Source organism: Neophocaena asiaeorientalis, unplaced genomic scaffold (assembly GCF_003031525.2).
Source record: "Neophocaena asiaeorientalis asiaeorientalis breed wild unplaced genomic scaffold, Neophocaena_asiaeorientalis_V1.1 scaffold542, whole genome shotgun sequence".
Taxonomy (NCBI): Eukaryota; Metazoa; Chordata; class Mammalia; order Artiodactyla; family Phocoenidae; genus Neophocaena; species Neophocaena asiaeorientalis.
The window spans coordinates 138959-164551 of record NW_020172681.1 but is presented as its reverse complement, the minus strand read 5'-3'; the positions used below and the strand labels follow the sequence as shown (position 1 = coordinate 164551).

Genomic DNA, 25593 nt, shown 5'->3' with positions numbered 1-25593 from the left:
GTCAGTCTTCAGTTTTTTTTGTGGTAATATGTTATTTCCTCTTAAATTCATGTTGTTGTTTTTTTAAAACATTTCAGTTGCCCCTACTGAAATCTCGCTCAGGAAAGCTGAGAAAACAAGCTGCAGGCATTTCTTGTCTTGGAGCCACTTCTGAGTACCTGCTCTGGTGGTGATTCCTATACTTTGGACTAAGTACCTCAGACACCCTCCAGATTTTGTGTATGTTGAGTCTCTTGAATAGAAAACTCATAGTGAGCTACCGGCTGAGATGCCACAAGTGGAGATTCTTTGAGTTTGGGTTGTCCAGTCGTTCCTATGGTGATAGGTATGACCCTGTTTGGAAGAAATGAGAGAAAATGGAGGATCTTGCAATCTCCTTTTATTAAGTATTTATTTTTCTAGCAACCATTTACCCCCTCCCCCATTATGTAATCTTCAAGCAGAGGTTGGCAGATCTCACTGGCACCCAGGTCATGGATCATTATAGCTTCATTATAGCTCTAGACTGCTGAGGTTCATATCTCAGTTCTACCATTTACTAGCTGGGTGATTTGGGGATAAGCTACCTCATCTTTCTGTCTCAGTTTCCTCATTTTAAAAATGGGGAAATAATGTGCCCATTCCTAGAATTATGAGCATTAAATGAGCTAATATAAGTATTTGTTCTTTTAGCAGCACTGTACCTAGCACATAGTAAGTACTCAGTGACTGTTGGTAATTATTGTTCTTTTATCACCATTCTATTGTTAATGTCATGCTCAGAGTAGCCTCAATCTTGAAGGTTTTCCCAGAGACCCATTGTAAAACTTTTTATTCCCCTGGAAGTTATATAATTAAACTGTCTGAAAATATATGTGTATCTAGTTGTCCTTTAGTTACCTTTTTCTAATATAAAAGACATAAGAAATACTATTTTAAAAATACCTGGGGCTTCCCTGGTGGCACAATGGTTGAGAGTCCGCCTGCTGATGCAAGGACACGGGTTCGTGCCCCAGTACGGGAAGATCCCGCATGCCGCGGAGCGGCTAGGCCCGAGAGCCATGGCTGCTGAGCCTGCGCGTCCGGAGCCTGTGCTCCGCAATGGGAGAGGCCACAACAGTGAGAGGCCCGCATACCAAAAAATAAAAATAAATAAATAAAAATTAAAAAAATAAAAATACCTATAATCTCAAAACCCTAAAACATTGATTTTCATTTTTCAAGCAATTCCAGAATTTCTTATGGGTCAGAGGCTGAAAGTGCATGATTTCTCAAGATCTTCCAAAATAATTGACTTGTTGTCCTTAAACTTGTTTTTCTTTTAGCAAGCAGTTTTCTAGAAATAAGGTGCTCACCAGATTTGGGATATTAGAAAGTAGTTTGGGAGCACTGTAATTTGAGTTAGAGGATAAGAGTTCTGGTTCTGACTCCATCACTGCTAAAATATGTGACCCTGGTCCTCCAAATTCATTATCTGTAAAATGGGAATGATATATGAAAGCTGTCCATTTCCCTAAAGCTATGTAGATGCACATGAGGGATTATTATTTGTATTGTCAACATGCTCTGTCTTGTTAAGTACTAGGTACCTTCATAGGTCAGTGTCAGGATTCCCAAAGCTTTGCTTTCTTTTTTATTGATAGTTGTAGGCTCCAGTGACTCTGCTCTGCTTCCCTCCTTAGAGGCTTAACTTCTCACTTCATCCCTAGACACTTTTTTCCTCCTCAGTGCTGGCCAAAGAGTGGGATGCGTTCTTACTAGTCAGTCACCTGCTCCTGTCCCTTGGAGGCACTGTTCACTTTCATAAAACAAGCAGCTCACTGTGGAAAACAGTGGGTAACAAAATAAACTTCGAACATGACAAAGGTAGTATAATCTTATGAAATTTCTATGGTCATGGTCCCTGAAGCATCGTTTGTGAGGTTCTACATATATGAGATGTTGACCTGCTGTGGATAGGGCTCAGTCCTCGCTCTCGCCTCCTTTATTTCCTCCTCCAGTACTCCCTTCCTTAGAAGAAGGACCAAAAAGTCCAGCTTCTAGACCTTTTTTGGGTTTTTCTGGCAATGCCACTCGGCATGTGGGGTCTTAGTTCCCCAACCAGGGATTGAACCCCGTGGCCCCACCACCACCACCGCCCTGCAATGGAAGCATGGAGGCTTAACTACTAGACTGCCAGGAAAGTCCAAGAAAGTCCAGCTTCTAGACACAAAGGCTTGAAGAGACAATTCAAGCAGAATAATGGTTATTATCTTAAGTAGGTAACTTGCATTTCTGAAGCTCTCCTGCCTGTGTGATTCACACCTCAGTGGCCCAGGACATACCCTAACCCCGTTTGGGTATTTCCTGACCAATTATCTCACAGTTTCTGAGCAGCTGTCTAGTCTCAGACACTTAGAATAGCAACTCCAACTCTAGAGGAAAGCAAAAGGTTTATAAAGCCCTTTAAAAAAATCCCTGAGCTTTCTTTAACTGTTTTTTAAGCCCTAATTTCCTTCTGTTTTACATTTTGTCTGGCAAAATATTAAAGTAAACATTTTTTTTTAAAAAAGAGAAGCTTATACACCTTCCTGATAGCTTTCCCTTTACTCATTTTTTACCAACATTTAAAGTGTTATCCTGGGTTATCTAATGGCTATTCCAATTGGCTGTTCTATGGAGAGTACGTTAACCAGAAATGGCTGAGACATTCCTAATTGTCAGCTATCCTCCTTGTGCAATTTGACTAAAATATTTGTGATATGGGTGGGACAAAAAGTATTTTTCAGACTCCTTGATTATTGCTATTAAATAATATTATTTTATATTATAGTATTTTGCCATTAAATAACCACTCTTATTCCCATGATCATTCATTCACTGGACATTAGCACATTGTATGGAGGAAGTACTCTGCTAAAAGAAAGGGATACAGAGAAGAACAAGACGAGGTAACTATTGTGGAGCTCACCTTATGGTAAGGGAAACAGACAATGCCTGTGTGCCAGGTACTGTTTTAAACATTTGAACACATATTAAATTGATAAATCCTATGAGCTGGTACTATTATTATTCCCATTTTACAGTTAAGGGAACAAAGGAAAACTTGCCCAAAATCTTATTGTTAAGAAGTTGCAGAACCAGGATATGACCCTAGGCAATGTGATATATGGACTAGAAGGGGAAGTGGCTGCGAGTTGAAGGTCTAGGTTTAAGAGATATTTCCGAAGTAGAATTTATGCTGCTGATAACCAATTGGCTGGAGATGGAGAGAGAAGGGTCAAAGGTGACTGACCCTCAGTCACTGAGACTGAGAATGTGTTGACAGTGGTGCTAAACAATTTAGATTGTAAATGTAGGAGGTGGAGAAGGTTTGTAAGCACGTTGAGTATAAACAACCTGTCTGATTCCTAGGAGCTATTCTTCTGGGCCAGAGAGAAAGAGAGATTCTGGCCATCAACAATAATAATTGTGGTGATGATAACAATAGCTAATTATATTGAAAACTTTTTATATGCCAAGAACTATTTTAGGTGAGTTTACATGTACTAATCCATAGAATCCTCTCATTTACCCCATTAAATCAATGTCATTTCCCCTACCTCTACGCAGGTAGAGAAACTGAGGTTCACAGGGGCTAAACATCTTGTCAAAGTCACTCTGCTTCCTCAACCCTGTTGTTTCATAATCCATAGGAATTGAGGAAGACCAGATAGGAGAGGGCTCTTGTAAGTTGTCCTGGCTAGAAATAACAAGGCTTGGTTGAACCCACGTCCCCTGCATTGGAAGGTGGATTCTTAACCACTGAACCACCACCAGGGAAGTCCCCTCCCCTCCTTCTTAAAATCAGAAAAGGCTGCCCTCTCTGGCGTCTCATACTTCACAGTTAATTACACTTCAAACATCTCTCATATATAACCTCTCTAATTTTCTTTTATTCTTTCCCACTCTTGTCCAACTCCTGTACTTGAGAAAACACACTTCATTTTCCTTTTCTGTCATTCATCAAAAACTTTCAGAAATGTATTGAACACCTACCATGTGCCAGACACTATTCTAAGCCCTTGAAATACATCACTGAAAAAACAATCAAAGATGAAAATCTCTGACTTCAAAGAGCTTACAGTCTAATGGAAATTAGAGTTTTCTGCATCTGACTTCTAGTGTGCTTATGCCTTACTATGCTTCTTCCTTCATTAACCCTAACCCCTACCCCTAAAAAGGCTTCATAGAAGCCTTAGGACTCTGCAGAGAACAATTTTAAATCTTTTAATTTTAAGTTGAGGCTTAGAAAAAAAATGCCTTGACAAAGATTATAGGATATAATTCCTGGGCATCTAACTCCCAGGTCAGTGCTCTCTGCTATACTTGCTGACTCTCCATGTCTGGTTGACCCAGATTTAAAACTGATAACAATGTGCCTAGTATAAACTCTGACATGTAGTAATATGCATAAATATTTAGTGAATGATGAATGTATATGTGAGCAGTTCTACTCATATACTTAGATCGAAGAAAAGAAATTGTTTTGAGATAAAATTGGAGATATTTTAGAGTGTCAGAATTCTCCAAATTCTTTGATTGTGGTTCAGAAATTTTCCTCATAATCTCAATAGAAGATTCATTGTGTGTTATTGCCTATCTAATTAGAACTGGTTTCCTCAATTCCTGACAGTTAATAAATAAAGGAATTATTTATAAGTTCATCTTTTACTTTTTTGTGTGACTGTATTATAATTTGTATCCTTGCAGGTTGTTCATTTGCTGTATTTTAACTACATTAGGTCTTAAAAAGGATATTGTGAAGTGACCTGTAAAATGAACATTTCTATGGGTAAATGTAGTTGACATCCAAAACAATTAACTGATCTATGGACTGTCTTTTGAAATGCAACCAAGGCATAAATGAGGAAACTAATTGTAATTGACTTGGAGACAGTGTAATCTGAAATCTGACCAATTAAGTCAAAAGCAAGCTATGAATTCATCTTTCTTACCCAATGTTTTCATCTCTGATGAATGTAGATAAATCAAAGGAAATCTGGTTGAAGAGGTGCTGGTAGCTACTAATGATGGAAATGATTGTGATGGTGTAGGGCAGCTGAATGAAGCCACCAAGTGTTTACTTTCATAAGAGGAAAAAGTAAACACTTGGTGGCTTCATTCAACTGCTCTATGCCATCACAATCATTTCCTTAACTTGGGATTTCTGGTTTTCTTTAATTAACAGTAATCTTTTGATGTTCCAACTACCTGCCCTTTGTTGCAAAGTGAATATATACATAGAATAACATATATACAGAGAACTGAATCACTGTGCTGTACACCTGAAACTAACATGACATTGTAAATGAACTATACTTCAATTTAAAAAAACCTAAAAAACAGAAAATAAAAACAAAATAAAAAAGAGGAAGAAGTATCTAAAAAGGAAATTAAAAATTGCTTATATTAACCCCACTTGGCTTGTATGTTTAAGAGAAATAGGAAGATAAAATGCTTCTTTAGAGAGATTCGGCGCTGATGTGTAAGCAAGTTCATTAGGGTAAATATCCACACAGGAGCATGGAACTCTTTAGAATGAGAACTAGGCCAGGAAGGGGAGGATTCTGGAAACTATGTAGCTATGATGATATTCCTGTGAAGGTAGTACTAGTTGGACAGGTTGGAAGAAACAGATTCACATGCATACAGGATGTGAAGGGAGGAGGCAGCTAGTATTGCTGGGGACCAGTCAGAGCTATCTTGGTGAGTAGAATATGTAAATTAGAGCGTTGTCCAAATACTGACTTCTCAGTATCTAGTAAGTCCTGAAAAATAATGTTCATAGAATACAAACAAGAGTAACCAGGCGTAAATGGCATACTGTATGTGTATAGTGGGTTAGATTTTATTTTTAAATTATCTTTCCCTTGATTCTTTTCCAGATATGGATCAACTCATAAACAACTTGGAGGTCCAACTTAATTCAGAAGGTGGCTCAAAGCATATATTCAAACAGGTCAGTTATCAAGAAAATGAGATACTAATATTGAGCCATAATAGTGTTGAGTATCTGGTAACTGTCATAGAGCTGAAGCTCATTTTTCTTTCTAACAACATGTTGGGAGCTGAGAAGGGGTGAATGAAGGGAGGTTTCCAGGAGGTACCTGGATGCCTGGGTTTCTGGTTCAAATAGGGAGTAAATCTGGCGTAAAAGAAGCATAGCCTTTGGGATCAAGGCTATAGGGACAAGATTACACACTTCGTAGACAACAGCAGTCATTTATCTAGCACTAGTTCATATTTGGGGCACTCTGAAGACTAAATGCAATGTCTTATTTAATCCTCACAATAACTGTTGGGTAGTGTGTTAGTCAGGGATCTCTAGGTAAACAGAACCACCAGAATGTGTATTTCTCAATTTCTCTCTATCTATAGATATACATAAACTATGTATCTATCTATATCTATCTACTGTATCTATATCTATCTGTCTATATATATAATTAATATATTATATATATATATATATATACATTCTTTTTCATATTCTTTTCCATTATGGTTTATCACAGGATACTGAATATAGTTCCCTGTGCTATACAGTCTTTGTTGTTTATTCCTTCTATATATAATAGTTTCCATCTGCTAATCCCAAACTCCCAGTCCATCCCTCCCCCACCCTCTCCCCCTTAGCAACCACAAGTCTGTTCTCTATGTCCCGGATATATGCCCAGGAGTGGGATTGCAGGATCATATGGCAACTCTATTTTTAGTTTTTTTGAGGAACCTCCATACTGTTTTCCATAATGACTGCATCAGTTTACACTCCCACCAACAATGTAGGAGGGTTCCCTTTTCTCCACACCCCAGAGAGAGAAAGATTTTAAGAAATTGGGCTCACATGATTATGGAATCCTAGTGTATCCAAAATCTGATGGGGTAGGCTGCCAAGCTGCAGAGCCATAGAAGTTTTACAGTTCTAGTCCAAAAGCAGACTGTTGGAAGAATTTGTTCTTCCTTGGAGATCAGTCTTTGTTTATTGAAGCCTTCAAGTGATTGGATGAGGCCAACCCACATTATGGAGGGTAATCTGCTTTATTCAAAATTCAATGATTTAAACGTTAATCTCACCCAAAAAAACTTCTTCACAGAAACATTCAGAATAATGTTTGACCAAATATCTGGGCACCTGGCCCAGCCAAGTTGACACATAAAATTAACCATCACAGATATGTATTCTTAATGTTCCCATTTTACAGATAAGAAAGTTGTGACCTTGGTCATTCCCGAACAAGGATTCAAAACAGATTACCTGGTTTTTACAACTAAGCACTCTGTGTTAGATGTTGAAGTCCCATCTTGCTCACGGTTGAGTTCTAATGTTATTGCATAAGTGAAAACCAAATACAGTCAAAATTATCCTTGAAAATCCCTTAAATTGCCTGTAAAATTGAGCATACAATTTTGTGTATCCAGTACTGATCTGTTTCTTTACTTAAGTCACCAGATAAAGTATCTGGCTGATATTTAGGGGTCATATTTTAGAAAAAAAATGTTTTTAATCATTAAATGCTTTGCCTTTGGTGTACAATTGAATTTGTTTGTTACATGTGCATATGGATGAGATGCCCTTATACTGTTTTAATGACATTAAATCCAATGCAATGTCTTATTTACCTTACTTGTAGCTGTTGCCATTTAGGAACTATTAGCACATCAAAAGTTGCTAATTATTGCAAAACTTCTGCTGGTTGCGGGTGCTTTGTTGTAGTAAATACTAAGAGGAAGCTGAGTATAAGTGTTAGATAAAAATCGATTAAACTTGTAATAAAAAATTCAGTGAAATGTTGTCAAGCATGTATAGCTATCTTATTTTGAAATCTCAGTACACCTAAATACAATTCAAAAAATGTTTTTCCATGTGTTAAGTAGAGTAAGGTTCCAAAATTTGAGGTCACTTTGAAATTAGTGCAATGTATAGAAAATTCTGGATAGTAGATGATCTAAGCATTTTTTGTTTTGTTTGTTTCTTGACATTTCCAAGATATCTTGTTTTTAGTAAAACTAGGGTACTTGTGGTACATGACCAGAAAACACTAACCATGTCCCAGGGCCAGAGCTTGTGTTCTATAACAGTACAATGCTGGCAACATCTTAGTGGGCAGAAGCCTCCTAGTTTGGTTCATTACATGATTTGTTTATGTCATGAGGTAGGATTGGTGGATGGGTGTCCAGCTCAGTACACACATCCTGCTCTCACTTCTTTGAATTCCTACATCACCATACCATATAATGAATGAGTACTTGCTTGTCACCTGCCCTTTGTTTATGGTTTCTGATTATTTCCCAGAAGTAGGATTTCTTGGAAAAAATGTATGAGCATATTTAAGGTTCATATTGTATCATACATATCTTCCCCCCTCCAACTTAATATTGTTAACATTTTGGCACATATTTTCACATAGTTGAATATGTTCTCTCTCTTTCTCTGCCTCTCTCTCTGTGATTCTCTCCCTCTCTCTCTCTCTTTTTCACTTATTACCTTTGAAAGTAACTTGCATCAAGAAACTTCAAGCCTAAATAATTCATCATGCATCACTTACAAATAATGACATTCTCCTACATAATTACATCAATACTAATATACCCAGGAAAATTAACAATGTTTCTATAATATTACATAAATGGGTCATTCATTTCTCAATGGTTCTCAGTGCCACATTTTCCCATACCATTCTTTCTTTCTGGAATGTGTTTCATTCAGCCTGTTTAATTTACCATATCGCACACTTTCTGTAGGACCCAAATTCTAATTTCATCTCTTCCATAAAAAACTTTCATTGATAACCGCAACTCTCACTAATCTCTAGTGCCCTGAACTCCTGGAATGCTAAATTATCTGTATCAGTCACTCAACGTGGCTCTGTTTATTACTTGTTTTCTAATTGTCAAGAGCTTCATGTAAATATCTCATTTACACAGTGATATTCTTTGTCTCCCAAACTTCAGTTACTTGTGTACCACTTTCACAATTTCTGCCATATCTTTATCATCAATATTATTTACTTACTTAAAAAATTAGATCAGTAAAAATAAATAAATACCTATATTAGTTTTGTCCTAAGCAGTCTGGAGAATTTTGGGTTTGATGTGGGGTATTAGTTTCCTAGGGCTGCCACAACAAATTACTGCAAATTGGGTGGCTAAAAACAACAGAAATTTACAGTTCTAGAGGCCAGAGGTTCAAAATCAAGGTGTTTTGAGTGCCTCAAACCATCCCAAGGCTCTAGGGAAGAATCTGTTCCTTGCCTTTTCCACCTTCTGGTGGATGCAGATGTTCTTTGACTTGTGGCCTCAGCACTCCAATGTCTGCATGTTTCTTCATATTGATTTCTTCTCTGAGTTTCTATGCGTGTCTCCTCTGTGTGTTCTGTGTCTTTATTCCTGTCTTACCCCTAGGTTCTTCATGACAATTTTTTTTCTTAAATTCCACATATATGTTTTAGCATATGGTATTCGTCTTTCACTTTCTGACTTACTTCACTCTGTATGACAGACTCTAGGTCCATCCACCTCATTACAAATAGGTCCATTTCGTTTCTTTTTATGGCTGAGTAATATTCCATTGTATATACGTGCCACATCTTCTTTATCCATTCATCCAATGATGGACACTTAGGTTGTTTCCATCTCCTGGCTATTGTAAATAGAGCTGCAATGAACATTTTGGTACATGACTCTTTTTGAATTATGGTTTTCTCAGGGTATATGCCCAGTAGTGGGATTGCTGGGTCATATGGTAGTTCTATTTGTAGTTGTGTGTCTTTTATAAGGTTATTTGTTATTGAATTTAGGGCCTGCCCGAATAATCCAGGAGAATCCCCTAATCTGGGGATTAGGACATGAACATATCTTTTGGGGGAACCATTCAGCCCACTACAAAGTGTTATGTATATACTTTTTCTAATATGTAATAAATAAATATATAACTATTTAAATAAAATAATTTATCTATGCACCAACCAAAAACAATCTTAGATGCTCTGAGGAAGAAAAAATGTTTCATCTTATTATCAAATACCTAATACACATATGCATACATGCATACATATGTATATACCTATATATATGCATTTCTGACCTCATTTTGCCTGGATGTAGCTGCTACTATGCTTGATACTTTTTCCCAGTCCCTTAGGATTGCCTACTTCATTAGTTTGTACAAATTGATTAATTCTTTTGTCTTATAGTGTTTAATTTCCTGATGCTATTATGATGGTGGGACGTAAAATTTGAATTCCCTCTAGGTTTAGATGAGACTTAACTTTCTAATAATATCCAACTCCATCCACCTCTCCTTTCTCTAATACCCAAACACATGATGTCCTTATTGGAGAAGGACTGGAGATTCAGAGGGTTAAAGTGACTTTTTATTTAAACAATGAATGTGCACATATATGTGCATACATGTGTACCTGGGCATGAAAATGATTAGTCTAAACCCAGAGCAAAGCTAGAAGAGACCTGTGTACAAGAGCAACTTTCCTCTTTCTATTTGGGAGGAGCCTGAGCTTTATCTTTTTTTTTTTTTTGGCTGCGTTGGGTCTTCGTTGCTGTGCGCAGGCTTTTCTCAGCGAGCGGGGGCTACTCTTCGTTGCGGAGGACGGGCTTCTCATTGCGGTGGCTTCTCTTGTTGTGGAGCATGGGCTCTAGGTGCATGGGCTTCGGTAGTTGTGGTACGTGGGCTCAGTAGTTGTGTCTTGCGGGCTCTAGAGCACAAGCTTAGTAGTTGTGGCACACGGGCTTAGTTGCTCCGTGGCATGTGGAATCTTCCTGGACCAGGGCTCAAACCTGTGTCCCCTACCTTGGCAGACGGATTCTTAACCGCTGTGCCACCAGGGAAGCCCTCTGAGCTTTATCTTATTACCATCACAATACTCCTTCCTCTCCTTTCCACCTGCTGTGCTGTCTGGAGTATTTTATTCTTTCATTTTCTTTCTAGCCTTGCCTTCCCACTTTCAAGCTCTAAATCAGAGCTGTTTTAAGCAATGGATTTCCCTGACCCTCCACCTCCCAAGGCCTTTCTACCTATCTTCATCAAATGCTCAAGAGCTTAGGTAATTGTGAAATTAACCACCTTTTCTCTGGGTTTCTTTCTAGAATTGAAGGCAGTAGGTGCCTTTATCCAACCTCTGTGGTGATATATCAATAAATAACTCTTTTTTGTCAACTCAAATTGCCTTAAAGTCTGATTAGAATTCTGGACATTTGAGAGGAAGGACTGTGGAAATTAAAACTTCTCTGCAAATTACCCCCAAGTTTCTGTATTTTTCCCATACCTAAGCTCCTTCATATACTCAGAAATCTTTGAAAGCTGCAGCCTGAAGTTTTAAAATATCTAATGGGTAAAGTATTCTCTTTATTTGAAGAGGGAGAGAGAGTTCTGTACTGACTGACTACAGAACACTTGAAACCTGAAGTCATCACACAATACTGAAAATTTAAAAAGTTGATTTAAAGAGAAAAATCTGATGACACAGCTTTAGATCAATCCTCAGATGAGCTTTCAAAGCTGTGGTAATTTTATTCAATGAAAAGTGGAATGGGGAGCCATCTTGAGTCATCTTAGTGAGAATTCTTAAAAATCTCTGAAAGTCTAGGGCTGAAAACATACTCACTTCTTATGTTATATCTTTTTCAGAACCTTCAAGTATAGTATGCTATGTACAAGGAGAAGGTAAACCAGATAGTCTGTGTTTTTTCTTTAACCATAAGGATAGCTATATTCAAAATATGAAAGAATTCAGACAGTATATTGAAATTCTTATTAAAATTACTTTGACCGTATTAAAAGAGAAATCTCAGTGCACACAAAAATCATTCACTATAGTAATATGTAGATATGGAATGCTTATCCTATTATGTTTTCATGTCACAAAGCAAGAAACGGTAAGGTAAACCTTGAGAGCCGCTTTCAAGCACAGTCTGTTCTCTTGAGGGAGCATACGTGCAGAATACAGTATTCACAAGCCGGAGAATCCTTGCTACAGGCTGGATTCACTTAGGCATAACAGGTACACTTGAAAGTGATATGGACAGAAGGGAATATGTGATGATATGATTTGAGGAAGTTACCATTAAAACAATACAACCCAAACAACTGGTCTTCCAACATTTCTTTTAAAGTCATGTGGACCTAGAGTCTGTCATACAGAGTGAAGTAAGTCAGAAAGAGAAAAACAAATACTGTATGCTAACACATATATATGGAATCTAAGAAAAAAAAAGGTCATGAAGAACCTAGGGGTAAGACAGGAATAAAGACACAGACCTACTAGAGAATGGATTTGAGGATATGGGGAGGGGGAAGGGTAAGCTGTGACAAAGTGAGAGAGTGGCATGGACATATATACACTACCAAACGTAAAATAGATAGCTAGTGGGAAGCAGCCACATAGCACAGGGAGATCAGCTCAGTGCTTTGTGACCACCTAGAGGGGTGGGATAGGGCAGGTGGGAGGGAGTAAGACGCAAGAGGGAAGAGATATGGGAACATATGTATATGTATAACTGATTCACTTTGTTATAAAGCAGAAACTAACACACCATTGTAAAGCAATTGTACTCCAATAAAGATGTTAAAAAAAATTAAAAAATATAAAGTCCTGTGATGATGGCAGAAGAAGAGTAATGACTGAAGCCCTATTGTGGACAGGGTTTTTGTTAGACCACAGGGCAGACTTGGTCTACAGAAGGACAACTCATGATGGTTTGCTGAAGCAGGACCCTGCAACATCTTATCTTGTCAAGGCAATAAGAATAGCTTATATGTTCTTCAAGTTCTATACTTTCATCAGTCAGTTTCCATTTTGGATTTTCCTGAATAATATGTTTGTCAATATAAGGAATAACTGTGGATTGAGTACTAGCTAATCACAAGGCCTTGAACCCATGACATTATTCCGGGCAACACTCAAGATCTAGGAGATGGCCTCTATTTAGCAAAAGATAGTGAGGTTGCCAAAGTAATCTCCATTTTATATTTAACATTCAGAACTTCAGCTTCCTTAGGTTTCTGGGACTAAAGCCGAGAGTGCAGAAAGTCCCTGAAAATGTAACTAGATCTTTCCTTAATGTATACTGGCAGACTGTTTATTTCTATATCTGCACCCACAGTCTATATACTTCTAGCAAAACAATATTATACCTAGCCTCTTCTTTTGTTTTTGTTTTTTGTTTTGTTTTGTTTTTTTGGCCATGCCCCACTGCTTGCTGGATCTTAGTTCCCTGACCAGGGATTGAAGCCAGGCCACAGCAGTGAAAGCCCCAAGTCCTAAACACTGGACCACCAGGGAATTCCCAACCGAACCTCTTCTTATGCTTTCTGTTGTAACTCTATTTCTCAGTGTTATCAGGATAATCTCTGTTATCCCAGATATTCCTGGGAGTCTGCCTCTTTAATCTGGGAAAGGAGCTAGTTAGGTGAAGGGACAAGTAGGAAATATGGGAAAAATAGGAGCTTAAGTTTATATGAGGGATTCAGAGGAGAAGGAATTTTTAAGCTCAGCACAGCCATTCTTGACAACTTCTCCACATCCTCCCCCTCCCCACCAACAGAATTCTACTGCTTACCTTACCTGGATGGAGTGAATCCACCCATGAAGGATGGATTACATTAGAAGTATGTCAAACAGTGGGACAAATCACAGAAGACATGTCTTAGAGGGGCAGATTGAAGCAATATGTGGACCACAAACAAGGCGTGAGTTGGGTTGAGGTCTTGTAAATCGAGAAACCAAAAATATCATAGCATAGCAGAGGGAGAAAGCAGATGGCTGTCTGGCTAAATTCTGTGAATAAAATGTGGGTACTTCTTGGTGCGTTTATTCATGCTCAGCATGCTCTGAGGGTATTTTAAAGAAAGTCAGAACAAGAGAACACTGCCTACTCTTGCCCGTCATCATTCTCTGAGTTTAGGCCCATATTATCTTTCATCTAAAATTTTAAAATCATAACCATAATACCACTTGATAATGATATTGTGGATAATGATATTATGGATTGAGTACTTTAAAAATTACCAATAATTCTTTAATATCATCCAATATGCAGTTAATATTCAAATTTATCCAATTGTCTCATAAATGTCTTACCAAGATTTTTCCTTGTGCTTCCATTTTGACCTCTTTAAATCCTGTCTTATTCCTTCTTTAATCTATCCTTCATTAAGGAGCTAGTTAAATATCACAGAAATAGCTCTGTCCATGTCACTCCCCTCCTCAAAACAATTATCTTTTATCTCACCCAGCCTTTCCTTGAAATTCACTTTCTCTCATATTCCAAAAATAAAGCATAGTCATATTTTGTGTAAGGGCTGCATTCCTGAACATCTCTCATAATTCAGAACTCCTACAGCTCAGTATGATCCTGATAGAGAATGGAGTCTTGCTTGTTTACTGGCTAAGTAGCACTACTATCTCCAAAGCCATCTTCAAGGTCCAGATATTGCTTGGCAACGGCAGTAAACAGTCCACAATATCCTTGACCTTTTTTTATTAATTGAAGTATAGTTGACTTACAATATTATATTAGTTTCAGGTGTACAGCATAGTGATTCAGCATTTTTACATATTATACTCCATTAGAAGTTATTACAAGATAATAGCTATAATTCCCTGTGCTATACAATATATCCTTGTTGCTTATCTATTTTATACATAGTAGTTTTTATCTCTTAATCCCCTACCCCTAATTTGTCTACTCCCCTTTGGTAGCCACTAGTTTGTTTTCTATATCTGTAAATCTGTTTCTGTTTTGCATATACATTTGATAGTATTATTTATTTATTTTTTTTGGCTGTGCCATGCAGCATGCAAGATCTTATTTCCCCGACCAGCGATTGAACCTGCAGTGAAAGTGCTGGGTACTAACCACCGGACAAACAGGGAATTCCCTGTATTATATATTAGATTCCTTATATAAGTGATATCATACAGTATCTTTCTGTCTGACTTATTTCACTAAGCATAATATTCTCCAGGACCATCCACGTTGCTGCAAAAGGCAGAATTCCATTTTTTTATGGCTGAGTAATATTCCATTGTGTGTATATGTGTGTGTGTATATGTGTATATATATATATATATATATATATATATATATATATATATACCACATCTTCTTTATCTATTCGTCTATTGATGACATGGGTTGCTTCGATATTTGACTGTTATGAATAGTGCTATACGTTGAACATCTTTTCATATGCTTGTTGGCCATCTGTATGTCTTCTTTGGACAATGTCTATTCATCTTCTACCCAATTTTTTTTAATTTTTAAATTTTATTTTATTTTATTTTTTACACAACAGGTTCTTATTAGTTATCCATTTCATACACATCAGTGAATACATGTCAATCCCAATCTCCCAATTCATCACAGCACCACCACCCCACCTGCCGATTTCCCCCCTTGGTGTCCATACATTTGTCCTCTACATCTGTGTCTCAATTTCTGCCCTGCAACACGGTTCATCTGTACCATTTTTCTAGGTTCCACATATATGCGTTAATATACGATATTTGTTTTGCTCTTTCTGACTTACTTCACTCTGTATGACAGTCTCTAGATTCATCCATGTCTCTACAAATGACCCAATTTCTTTCCTTTATATGGCTGAGTAATATTCCCTTCTATATATGTACCACAACTTCTTTATCCATTCATCTGTCGATGGGCATTTAGGTTGCTTCCATGACCTGCCTATATATATTTTGGAGGTTAATTCTTTGTCTGTTGATTCATTGGCAAATATTTTCTCCCATTCTGAGGGTTGTCTTTTCATCTTGTTTGTAGTTTCCTTTGCTTTGCAACAGATTTTAAGTTTCATTAGGTCCCATCTGTTTATGTTTGGTTTTATTTCCATTACTCTAGGACACAGATCAAAAAAGATCATGCTGTGATTTATATCAAAGAGTGTTCCTCCAATGTTATCCTCTAAGAGTTTTATAGTGTCCGGTCTTACATTTAGGTCTCGATTCAATTTTGAGTTAATTTTTGTGTATGGTGTTAGGGAGTGTTCTAATTTCATTCTTTTACATGTAGCTGTACAGTTTTCCTAGTATCACTTATTGAAGAGACTGTCTTTTCTCCATTGTATACCTTTAACTCCTTTGTCATAGATTAGTTGACTATAGGTGCATGGGTTTATCTCTGGGCTTTCTATCCTGTTCCATTGATCTATGTTTCTGTTTTTTTGCCAGTACCATATTGTCTTGATTACTGTAGCTTTGTAGTATAGTCTGAAGTCAGGGAGTTTGATTCCTCCAGCTCCGTTTTCTTTCCCTCAAGACTTCTTTGGCTATTTGGGGTCTATTGTGTCTCCATAAATATTTTAAGGTTTTTTTGTTCTAATTCTGTAAAAAATGCCATTGGTAATTTGATAGGGATTGCATGGAATCTATAGATTGCTGTGGGTAGTATAGTCATTTTCACAGTATTGATTCTTCCAATCCAAGAACATTGTATATCACTCCATCTCTTTGTATCATCTTTAATTTCTTTCATCAGTGTCATAATTTTCTGCATGCAGGTCTTTTTTCTTCCTAGGTAGGTTTATTCTTAGGTATTTTATTCTTTTTGTTGCAGTGATAAATGGGAGCGTTTCCTTAATTTCTCTTTCAGATTTTTCACCATTAATGTATAGCAATGCAACAGACTTCTGTTCATTAATTTTGTATCCTGAAACTTTACTAAATTCATTGATTACTTCTATTAGTTTTCTGGTGGCATCTTTAGGATTCTCTATGTATAGTATCATGTCATCTGCAGAGAGTGACAGTTTTACTTCTTCTTTTCCAATTTGTATTCCTTTTATTTCTTTTTCTTCTCTGATTGCCGTGGCTAGGACTTCCAAAACTATGTTGAATAATAGTGGTGAGAGTGGACATCCTCGTCTTATTCCTGAGCTTAGAGGAAATGCTTTCAGGTTTTCACCATTGAGAATGAACTTTGCTGTGGGTTTGTCGTATATGGCCTTTATTTGTAGAGGTAATTTCCCTCTATGCCCACTTTCTGGAGAGTTTTTATCATAAATGGGTGTTGAATTTTGTCAAAAGCTTTTTCTGCATCTATTGGGATAATCATATGGTTTTTCTTCTTCAGTTTGTTAATATGGTGTATCACATTGATTGATTTGTGTATATTGAAGAATCCTTGCATCCCTGGGATAAATCTCACTTGATCATGGTGTATCATCCTTTTAATGTGCTGTTGGATTCTGTTTACTAGTATTTTGTTGAGGATATTTGCATGTACATTCATCAGTGATATTGGTCTGTAATTTTCTTTTTTTGTAGTATCTTTGTCTGGTTTTTGTATCAGGGTGATGGTTGCTTCATAGAATCAATTGCAGAATCCTCTGCAATTTTTTGGATGAGTTTGAGAAGGAAGGGTGTTAGGTCTCCACTAAGTGATAGAATTCACCTGTGAAGCCATCTGGTCCTGGAGTTTTATATTTTGGAAAATTTTTAATCACAGGTTCAATTTCATTACTTGTCATTGGTCTATTCATATTTTCTATTTCTTCCTAGTTCAGTCTTGGAAGGTTATACCTTTCTAAGAATTTGTCCATTTCTTCCTGGTTGTCCATTTTATTAGCATAGATTTACTTGTAGTAGTCTCTTAGGATGCTTTGTATCTCTGTGGTGTCTGTTGTAACTTCTCGTATTTTCATTTCTAATTTTATTGATTTAAAGCCTCTTCCTCTTTTTCTTGATGAGTCTGACTAATGGTTTATCAATTGGTTTATCTTCTCAAAGAACCAGCTTTTAGTTTTATTGATCTTTGATATTGTTTTCTTTGTTTCTATTTCATTTATTTCTCTCTGATCCTTATGATTTCTTTCCTTCTGCTAACTTTGTGTTTTGTTTGTTCTTTCTCTAGTTCCTTTAGGTTTAAGTTTAGCTTGTTTATTTGAGATTTTTCTTGTTTCTTGAGGTAGGCTTGTATTGCTATAACCTTCCCTCTTAGAACTGCTTTTTCTGCATCCCATAGGTTTTGGATCATCGTGCTTGTGTTGCCAGTTGTCTCTAGGTATTTTTTGATTTCCTCTTTGATTTCTTCAGTGATCTCTTGGTTATTTAGTAACATATTGTTTAGACTCCATGTGTTTGTGTTTTTTATGGTTTTTTCCCCTGTAACTGATTTCTAATCTCATAGTGTTGTGGTTAGAACAGATGCTTGATATGATTTCAATTTTCTTAAATTTACTGTGGTTTCATTTGTAACCCAAGATGTGATATATCCTGGAGAATGTTCTGTGTGCACTTGAGAAGAAAATGTAATCTGCTGTTTTTGGATGGAATGTCCTATTAATATCAACTAAATCTAGCAGGTCTATGTGTCATTTAAATTTTATGTTTCCTTATTAATTTTCTGTTTGGGTGATCTGTCCATTGGTGTTAGTTAGGTGTTAAAGTCACCCACTATTATTGTGTTAGTGTTGATTTCCTCTTTTATAGCTGTTAGCTGTTGCCTTATGTATTGATGTGCTCCTATATTAGGTGCATATATATTTATATTTGTTATATTTTCTTGGATTGTTCCCTTGATGATTATGTAGTGTCCTTCTTTTTCTCTTCTAACATTCTTTACTTTAAAGTCTATTTTGTCTGATATGAGAATTGCTTCCAGGTTTCTGTTGATATTTACATGGAATATCTTTTTCCATCCCCTCACTTTCACTCTGTATGTGTCACTCGGTCTGAAGTGGGTCTCTGGTAGACAGTATATATATGGGTCTTGTTTTTGTAACCATTCAATGAGCCTGTGTCTTTTGGTTGGAGCATTTAATCCATTCACGTTTAAGGTAATTATTGATATGTATGTTCCTATTACCATTTTCTTAATTGTTTTGGGTTTGTTTTTATAGATCCTTTTCTTCTCTTGTCTTTCCCACTTAGAGAAGTTCCTTTAACATTTGCTGTAGAGATGGTTTGGTGGTGCTGAATTCTCTTAGTTTTTGCTTGTCTGTAAAGCTTTTGATTTCTCCATCAAATCTGAATGAGGTCCTTGCCAGGTAGAGTAATCTTGGTTGTAGGTTCTTCCCTTTCATCACTTTAAGTATGTCATGCCATTCCCTCTGGCTTGGAGAGTTTCCTCTGAGAAATCAGCTGCTAACCTTATGGGAATTCCCTTGTATGTTAACCTTATGGGAGTTCCCTTGTATGTTATTTGTCATTTTTCCCTTTCTGCTTTCAATAATTTTTCTTTGTATTTAATTTTTGCCAATTTGATTACTATGTGTCTCAGCTTGTTTCTCCTTGGGTTTATCCTTTATGGGACTCTGTGCACTTCCTGGACTTGGGTGCCTATTTCCTTCGCACATTAGGGAAGTTTTCGACTATAATCTCTTCAAATATTTTCTCAGTTCCTTCTCTCTCTCTTTTCCTTCTGGGATCCCTATAATGCAAATGCTGTTGCATTTTATATTGTCCCAGAGGTCTCTTAGGCTGTCTTCATTTCTTTTCATTCTTTATTCTTTATTCTGTTCCTCAGCAGTGAATTCCACCATTCTCTCTTCCACGTCAATTATCCGTTCTTCTGCCTCAGTTATCCTGCTATTGATTCCTTCTAGTGTATTTTTCATTTTAGTTATTGCATTTTTCATCTCTGTTTGTTCTTTAATTCTTCTAGTTCTTTGTTAAACATTTCTAGCGTCTTGTCTATCTTTGCCTCCATTCTTTTTCCACAGTCCTGGATTATCTTTTCTATCATTAATCTGAATTCTTTTTCTGGAAGGTTGCCTATCTCTACTTCATTGAGTTGTTTTTCTGGGGTTTTATATTGTTTCTTCATCTGGTACATAGTCCTCTGCCTTTTCATTTTGTCTATCTTTCTGTGAATGTGAGTTTTGTTCCACGGGCTGTAGGACTGTAGTTCTTTTTGTTTCCACTGTCTGCTCTCTGGTGGGTGAGGCTATCTAAGAGGCTTGTGCAAATTTCCTGATGGAAGGGACTGGTGGTGGGTAGAGCTGGCTGTTGCTCTGGTAGGCAGAGCTCAGTAAAACGTTATTCTACTTGTCTGCTGATGGGTGGGGCTAGATTCCCTCCCTGTTGGTTGTTTGGCCTGATGCGACCAAACACTGGAGCCTACCCAGACTCTTTGTTGGGGCTAATGGCGGATCCTGTGAGGGCTCACACCAAGGAGTATTTCCCAGAACTTCTGCTGCCAGTGTCCTTGTCCTCACGGTGAGACACAGCCACCCCCTGCCTCTAGCACCAGCAGGCAGGTCTGGTTCTCTCTCCCATGGCATCACTGCTCCCTTGTTTGGGTCACAATGCACACACCACCCTGTGTGTGCCCTCCAAGAGTGGAGTCTCTCTTTCCCCCAGTCCTGTCAAAGTTCTGCAATCAAATCCCACTAGCCTTCAAAGTCTGATTCTCTAGGAAGCCCTCCTCTTCTTGCCAGACCCCCAGGTTGGGAAGTCTGACATGGGCTCAGAACCTCCATTCCAGTTGGTGGACTTCTGTGGTATAAATGTTCTCTGGTTTGTTAGTCACCCATCAAGCAACTATTGGATTTGATTTTATTGTGATTGTGCCCCTCCTACTGTCTCACTGGGGCTTCTCCTTTGTCTTTGGATGTGGGATATCTTTTTTGGTGAGTTCCAATGTCTTCCTGTTGGTGATTGTTCCCGTCTACCCATTTTTTAATTGGGGATATCCTTGATCTTTGAATTCATTCAACTCAGAAAAATTGTAATTAGGTTGAGGTTTTATGTTATTTTATATATTACCTATAAAGTGATCATTTAATTAGTATTTATTTTTTGGCCACGCTGCATGTGGGATCTTAGTTCCCTGACCAGGAATCAAACCTGCGGCCCCTGCATTGGAAGCACAGAGTCTTAACCACTGGACCACCAGGGAAGTCCCTTAATTGGTATTTTTAAATTTAAAAGTTGCACAGATATATTTTTCATTTGATAAAACTGACTGTACTGCATCATTATTACCTAAGCATATTGTCTGTTGGTATGTCTCTGTAGATGGAAATTTTTTTTACCCTTTCTCTTCTTACAGAACTTCTATTAATTCTCTAAGACTCATCTGAAATATCACTTCCTCCTTGAAACCTTCCCTGATCTTCTAGACAGAATGAATCATTCCCTTTTCTTTTTCTAAAATACCTTGCTTGCATATCTACTGCATCACTTATTATGGTGTGACTTATAAGCTACTCATATTATTCTATCATTGTAGTTGGTATGTTAGTATGTACTTCGTGGCTATACCTAATTCATTTGTGCCCTCACTGGGCTTAACACAGTACTAATAGTGGATACTCAGATGTGTTGATTCTAATTAATCTTGCAGAATTATTGTAAAGTTTAAATGAAATAATTTGTATTAATTGCCTTATACAGTGCCTGATGCTGGTACTCAATAGTTTCCCTCTTTTTTCCTCTTTACTCTTGTTTTACTTTTTCCTCTTGCCTCATTTTTCTCAACTCCCTGTATATTCTGTCCATGACAACAGAATAGAGATTTCTTTCTTTCGTTGCTCACATCTCTCTTCTTCAGGATACTAACACTCACTGTTTGCACCTCTCATTTGTTTATGTATTTATTTTAGGTCACTGGCCCTGTTAAAATTAGAGATTCCCTTAAGGCAGCAGACAGAGGTAATATGACATCTCCACCACTCCTGGATGCCAACCCCATGGAGAACCCAGCACTGTTAAATGACATCAAGATTGAGCCCCCAGAAGAACTTCTGGCTAATGATTTCAACCTGCCCCAGGTGGAACCAGTTGACCTCTCCTTTCACAAGCCAAAGTCTCCTCTTCAGCCTGCCAGTATGCTGCAAGCTCCAATACGTCCTCCCAAGCCACAGTCTGCTTCCCAGACACTTGTAGTATCCACTTCAACATCAGACACAGGCACTTCAGCAAACATCCCTACTGTTCTGACCCCAGGCTCTATCCTGGCCTCCTCTCAGGGCACTGGTGGTCAGCAGATCTTACATTTGATTCACAGCATCCCCTCAGTCAATCTGCCAAATAAGATGGGTAGCCTGAAGGCCATCCCAGTGATGGTGCAGTCACTGCCCATGATGTATACTACTTTGCCTGCAGATGGGAGCCCTGCAGCCATTACAGTCCCACTCATTGGAGGAGATGGCAAAAATGCTGGATCAGGTGAGCATCAATCTGCCCCTTTGCTGGACTTTACCTTCCTTCATCTATTCCCTTTTTGAATATTGTATCTCCTATTTCTTTTCCAATTATTCTTGCATACAGCTTTAAGAGCAATTTTTCATAAATACTGTTTTTATCATGTCTCTTCAATGCTTACAAATGTACAAAGAATATTTTTCATTTAGCCCATGTTTCTCAAACTGGGGTATACATATCTTTGAGTGAAATACTATGTATCTTCCTGGAACCTCTATATTATTTGACAGTAAGTAATTTAAAACATTTTATATTTTTAAAATATGATTTTATTAAAGAGAAAATATAATATTTGAATAATATTTTAAAACATGACCTTCAAAAATAGTTTTAAACTACTAAAGCAACTACACTGGGACTTTCCAGGAGGATGTGTTTAGTCTTCTATGCCATTAAGAATGCTTTGGTAGAAAAGTTGAGAATGTTTCTAGCCCTACATACATAGCCAGCCTTATCTCCCAGCCTCTCCCAGCACTGTACCTTTTCTCTTCCCTACAGGTAAAATAGTCTTCTTTGAAATTTTGCCATCTTTCCTGTGTTCCACCTCATTTAGCATCTATCACCTTCCACGTTATTTTTTACATGTCTGTATCACAAGTGTATGGGCATTCTTCCCAATTGAATTGTAAATTTCTCGAAGACAAGACTCCATCTTATTTTTCTTTGTGCATCTCCAGAGAGGACAGTGGTAGATAGTAGTTTTCTTATAAAAAATAATGTGATGAACAAACTTGAAAATTTTTCCAGGAGAGAGTTCATATGCTGTAATCTTACCTTTTATTTATTTTTAAAATAAGTTCAGAATTCAGAAAGGTATGTTTATCTCCCTTTCACCACTATCCCCCAGCCACCCAGTTCCCCTCCTAGAGACATATCTAGTTTGTAATAGAGAATGATGGAAGAAAATTATATGGCTTCTTGAAGTGGTTCAAGATATTTACCTTCACCACATCTGTAGAATTACAAGCAGTTTTGGATGTTCAGCTTTAGGAAGGATGTTGGGAAATTGGAGTATAATCAGAGGAGAAAGATTAAGATGGTGAGAGGACTAAAACCCATGTCAGAAAGGAGATGATAAATGTTTAGCATGAATTAAAAAGACCAAAGGGGAGATATGCGGGTGGAAATGACTAGGAACCAGATTTCAGCTTAGTGTAAAAAAAAACTTTCTAAGAGTTTTCTACCTTTGAAATTCAATGCCTTGTGATCTTTCCATCACTAAATGTAGGAGAATGACATACTAAGCATCAAGTTGCTGAGACTCCGCTGTGTTCTTTTGAATAAAAATGCCGTTATCGATTAGTGGTTAGTTGTGGTAATGATAAGTATTCATAACAATCTTGTTTTTGAGATCCCCTGAGGGGTTTATTTAAAATACAATTATAAATTTTCATATAGGGAGAGAGCCAAACAACACAGGAGATGGGAAAATAAAATCCTTTGTGTGAGAATTTACTGATATCAAGGCAGTGGTAACACCAAGGGATGGTTTGATGGGCTTTGAATTCCCCCCATCATAATATCCATCAGTCCATCAGAACCATTTTTTTGTTTTGTTTTTGTTTTTTGGTTTTTTTGTGGTATGCAGGCCTCACTGTTGTGGCCTCTCCCGTTGCAGAACACAGACTCCGGACACACAGGCTCAACGGCCATGGCTCACGGGCCCAGCCGCTCTGCGGCATGTGGGATCTTCCCGGACCGTGGCACGAACCCGTGTCCCCTGCATCAGCAGGCAGACTCTCAACCACTGCGCCACCAGGGAAGCCCTGTCAGAACCATTTAAAATAAATGGAATAAATTGTAAGGTGTTCAATGTAGCTTCAAGCTAAGACCATTAGCACAGTGGTCTCCAAATGGTATGCTTACACCTTGGTGGGGGGCAAAGGGGGTATTGCACAAAGTATTTGGAGCACAAAAAGAAAGCATCAAAACTTCTATTTGTATTGTCTCACCCTTTACATGATATTTTGTTTATTTTTCATAATGTACACAAAATTTTAGGATGCTAGTACATTTATATCATAAACACACACATACGCATGCAGAGACACAGACACAGATATATGCTTAAAACGTTTTAGTGAATGATACACAATGTATGGAGGTGACTGCTCTAGCCAAATACTCCCCATCCCCAACTTTATTGCCACGCTTAAGTTTCTTCTATATAGAAATTTTGAAGCTTTCACTAGATCTAGATGTCTGACCATGTAACTGAGTTTTGTTAGGCGTCAGAAACACCATTGGTTGACAATAAAGATTTAACGGCTTCTGCCAACATAGGTGGAAGGGAAGGACGTTAACATGTATCAAGCACCTGCTAGACATGCATTATGTGTCTCATCTCAATGACTCGTTTCCATTAAGGAACACAAAAGCCAAAGGGGATGTTCTCATCTCTAGCATGAGCCTAGGCATTAATCTGAGGACAGTCAGGGAACTATTTAGAGTTTGATTCAACAAATACAAATTGAACCTGACTTTTCAACAGACACTGTCTTGGGTCCTGGAGATAGGGAGTTGAATCATACCCAGACCTTATTCTAGAGAAACCCACTATCTTATCTTGCTCACTATCCTAGAGAAGCTCATTCTAGTGACAATGCTCCACACTACCCTTCCCTCAAAGGAATTTCTTTATCCTGCTCTGCTAAAATTTTAAATGCTCTTCTTTTCCTTCCATACAAATATACTTCTTCCATCTTTGCTTTTTCTTTATTTCTCTATCTTGCTGCTACTTTTCATTGTGGGCCAAACTGGGAATCCTGAAAATGATTAGAGGTTCATACATTTGTAGCCCACACTGCTCCTTTTCTTTGCTTTTAGTTAAAGTTGACCCCACCTCCATGTCTCCACTGGAGATCCCAAGTGACAGTGAGGAGAGTGCAATTGAGAGTGGATCCTCAGCCTTACAGGGTATTCAGGTACAAGAGTAAGTACTTTTATCTTTACTTCAGGTCTGTCTCTGTGTATATATGTGTGTGTCTGTGGTAAAAGTGGAACAAATTCTCAGACACAATAGTAAGAATTCGAGGACAACAAAATATAAGTAAACTGCCTTTTCAGCGAAGGTATGAGCTTGTATGCACACATGTGCATGGACATGGATGTTATGACACAGTAATGTTTTAATTGTAGATCATCATTTTTTACCCTTGGAAAATATACAAATTTCCTATAAAGTACAGTTGCATTCTGTTTCTCTCTGTAAGTTTAAAGCAACCTTATCATTGGCTTGTGTTTTAGCAACCATGTTGGATGAAAAATACATTGCTTTAAACCTAAGAATGAAGCTTATTAGAGTGAAATGCTCATATTGCTTGGGAACAGAAACCACCCAAAGAAACATTACCACCTTCTGGGACCTGCATTTACTGAGCAGAATGGCTTAGTTGAGGGAATTGCTTGAGCT

General features: G+C 37.6%; 1 protein-coding gene across 3 annotated transcripts in view; it reads left to right on the top strand.

Annotated features, from left to right (window-relative positions):
- KLF8 (KLF transcription factor 8) overlaps positions 1-25593 on the top strand; it is a 63733-nt gene that overhangs the window by 11515 nt on the left and 26625 nt on the right. For 2 of the 3 annotated variants that reach the window (XM_024739782.1, XM_024739784.1), the window contains exons 1-3: positions 5888-5959; positions 21581-22145; positions 25008-25113. In XM_024739782.1, coding sequence (XP_024595550.1) covers positions 5888-5959; positions 21581-22145; positions 25008-25113 — 743 coding nt within the window. Of the gene's footprint in view, positions 1-5887; positions 5960-21580; positions 22146-25007; positions 25114-25593 lie in introns of those variants that run through there. The other variant, XM_024739783.1, reaches the window with a different exon arrangement.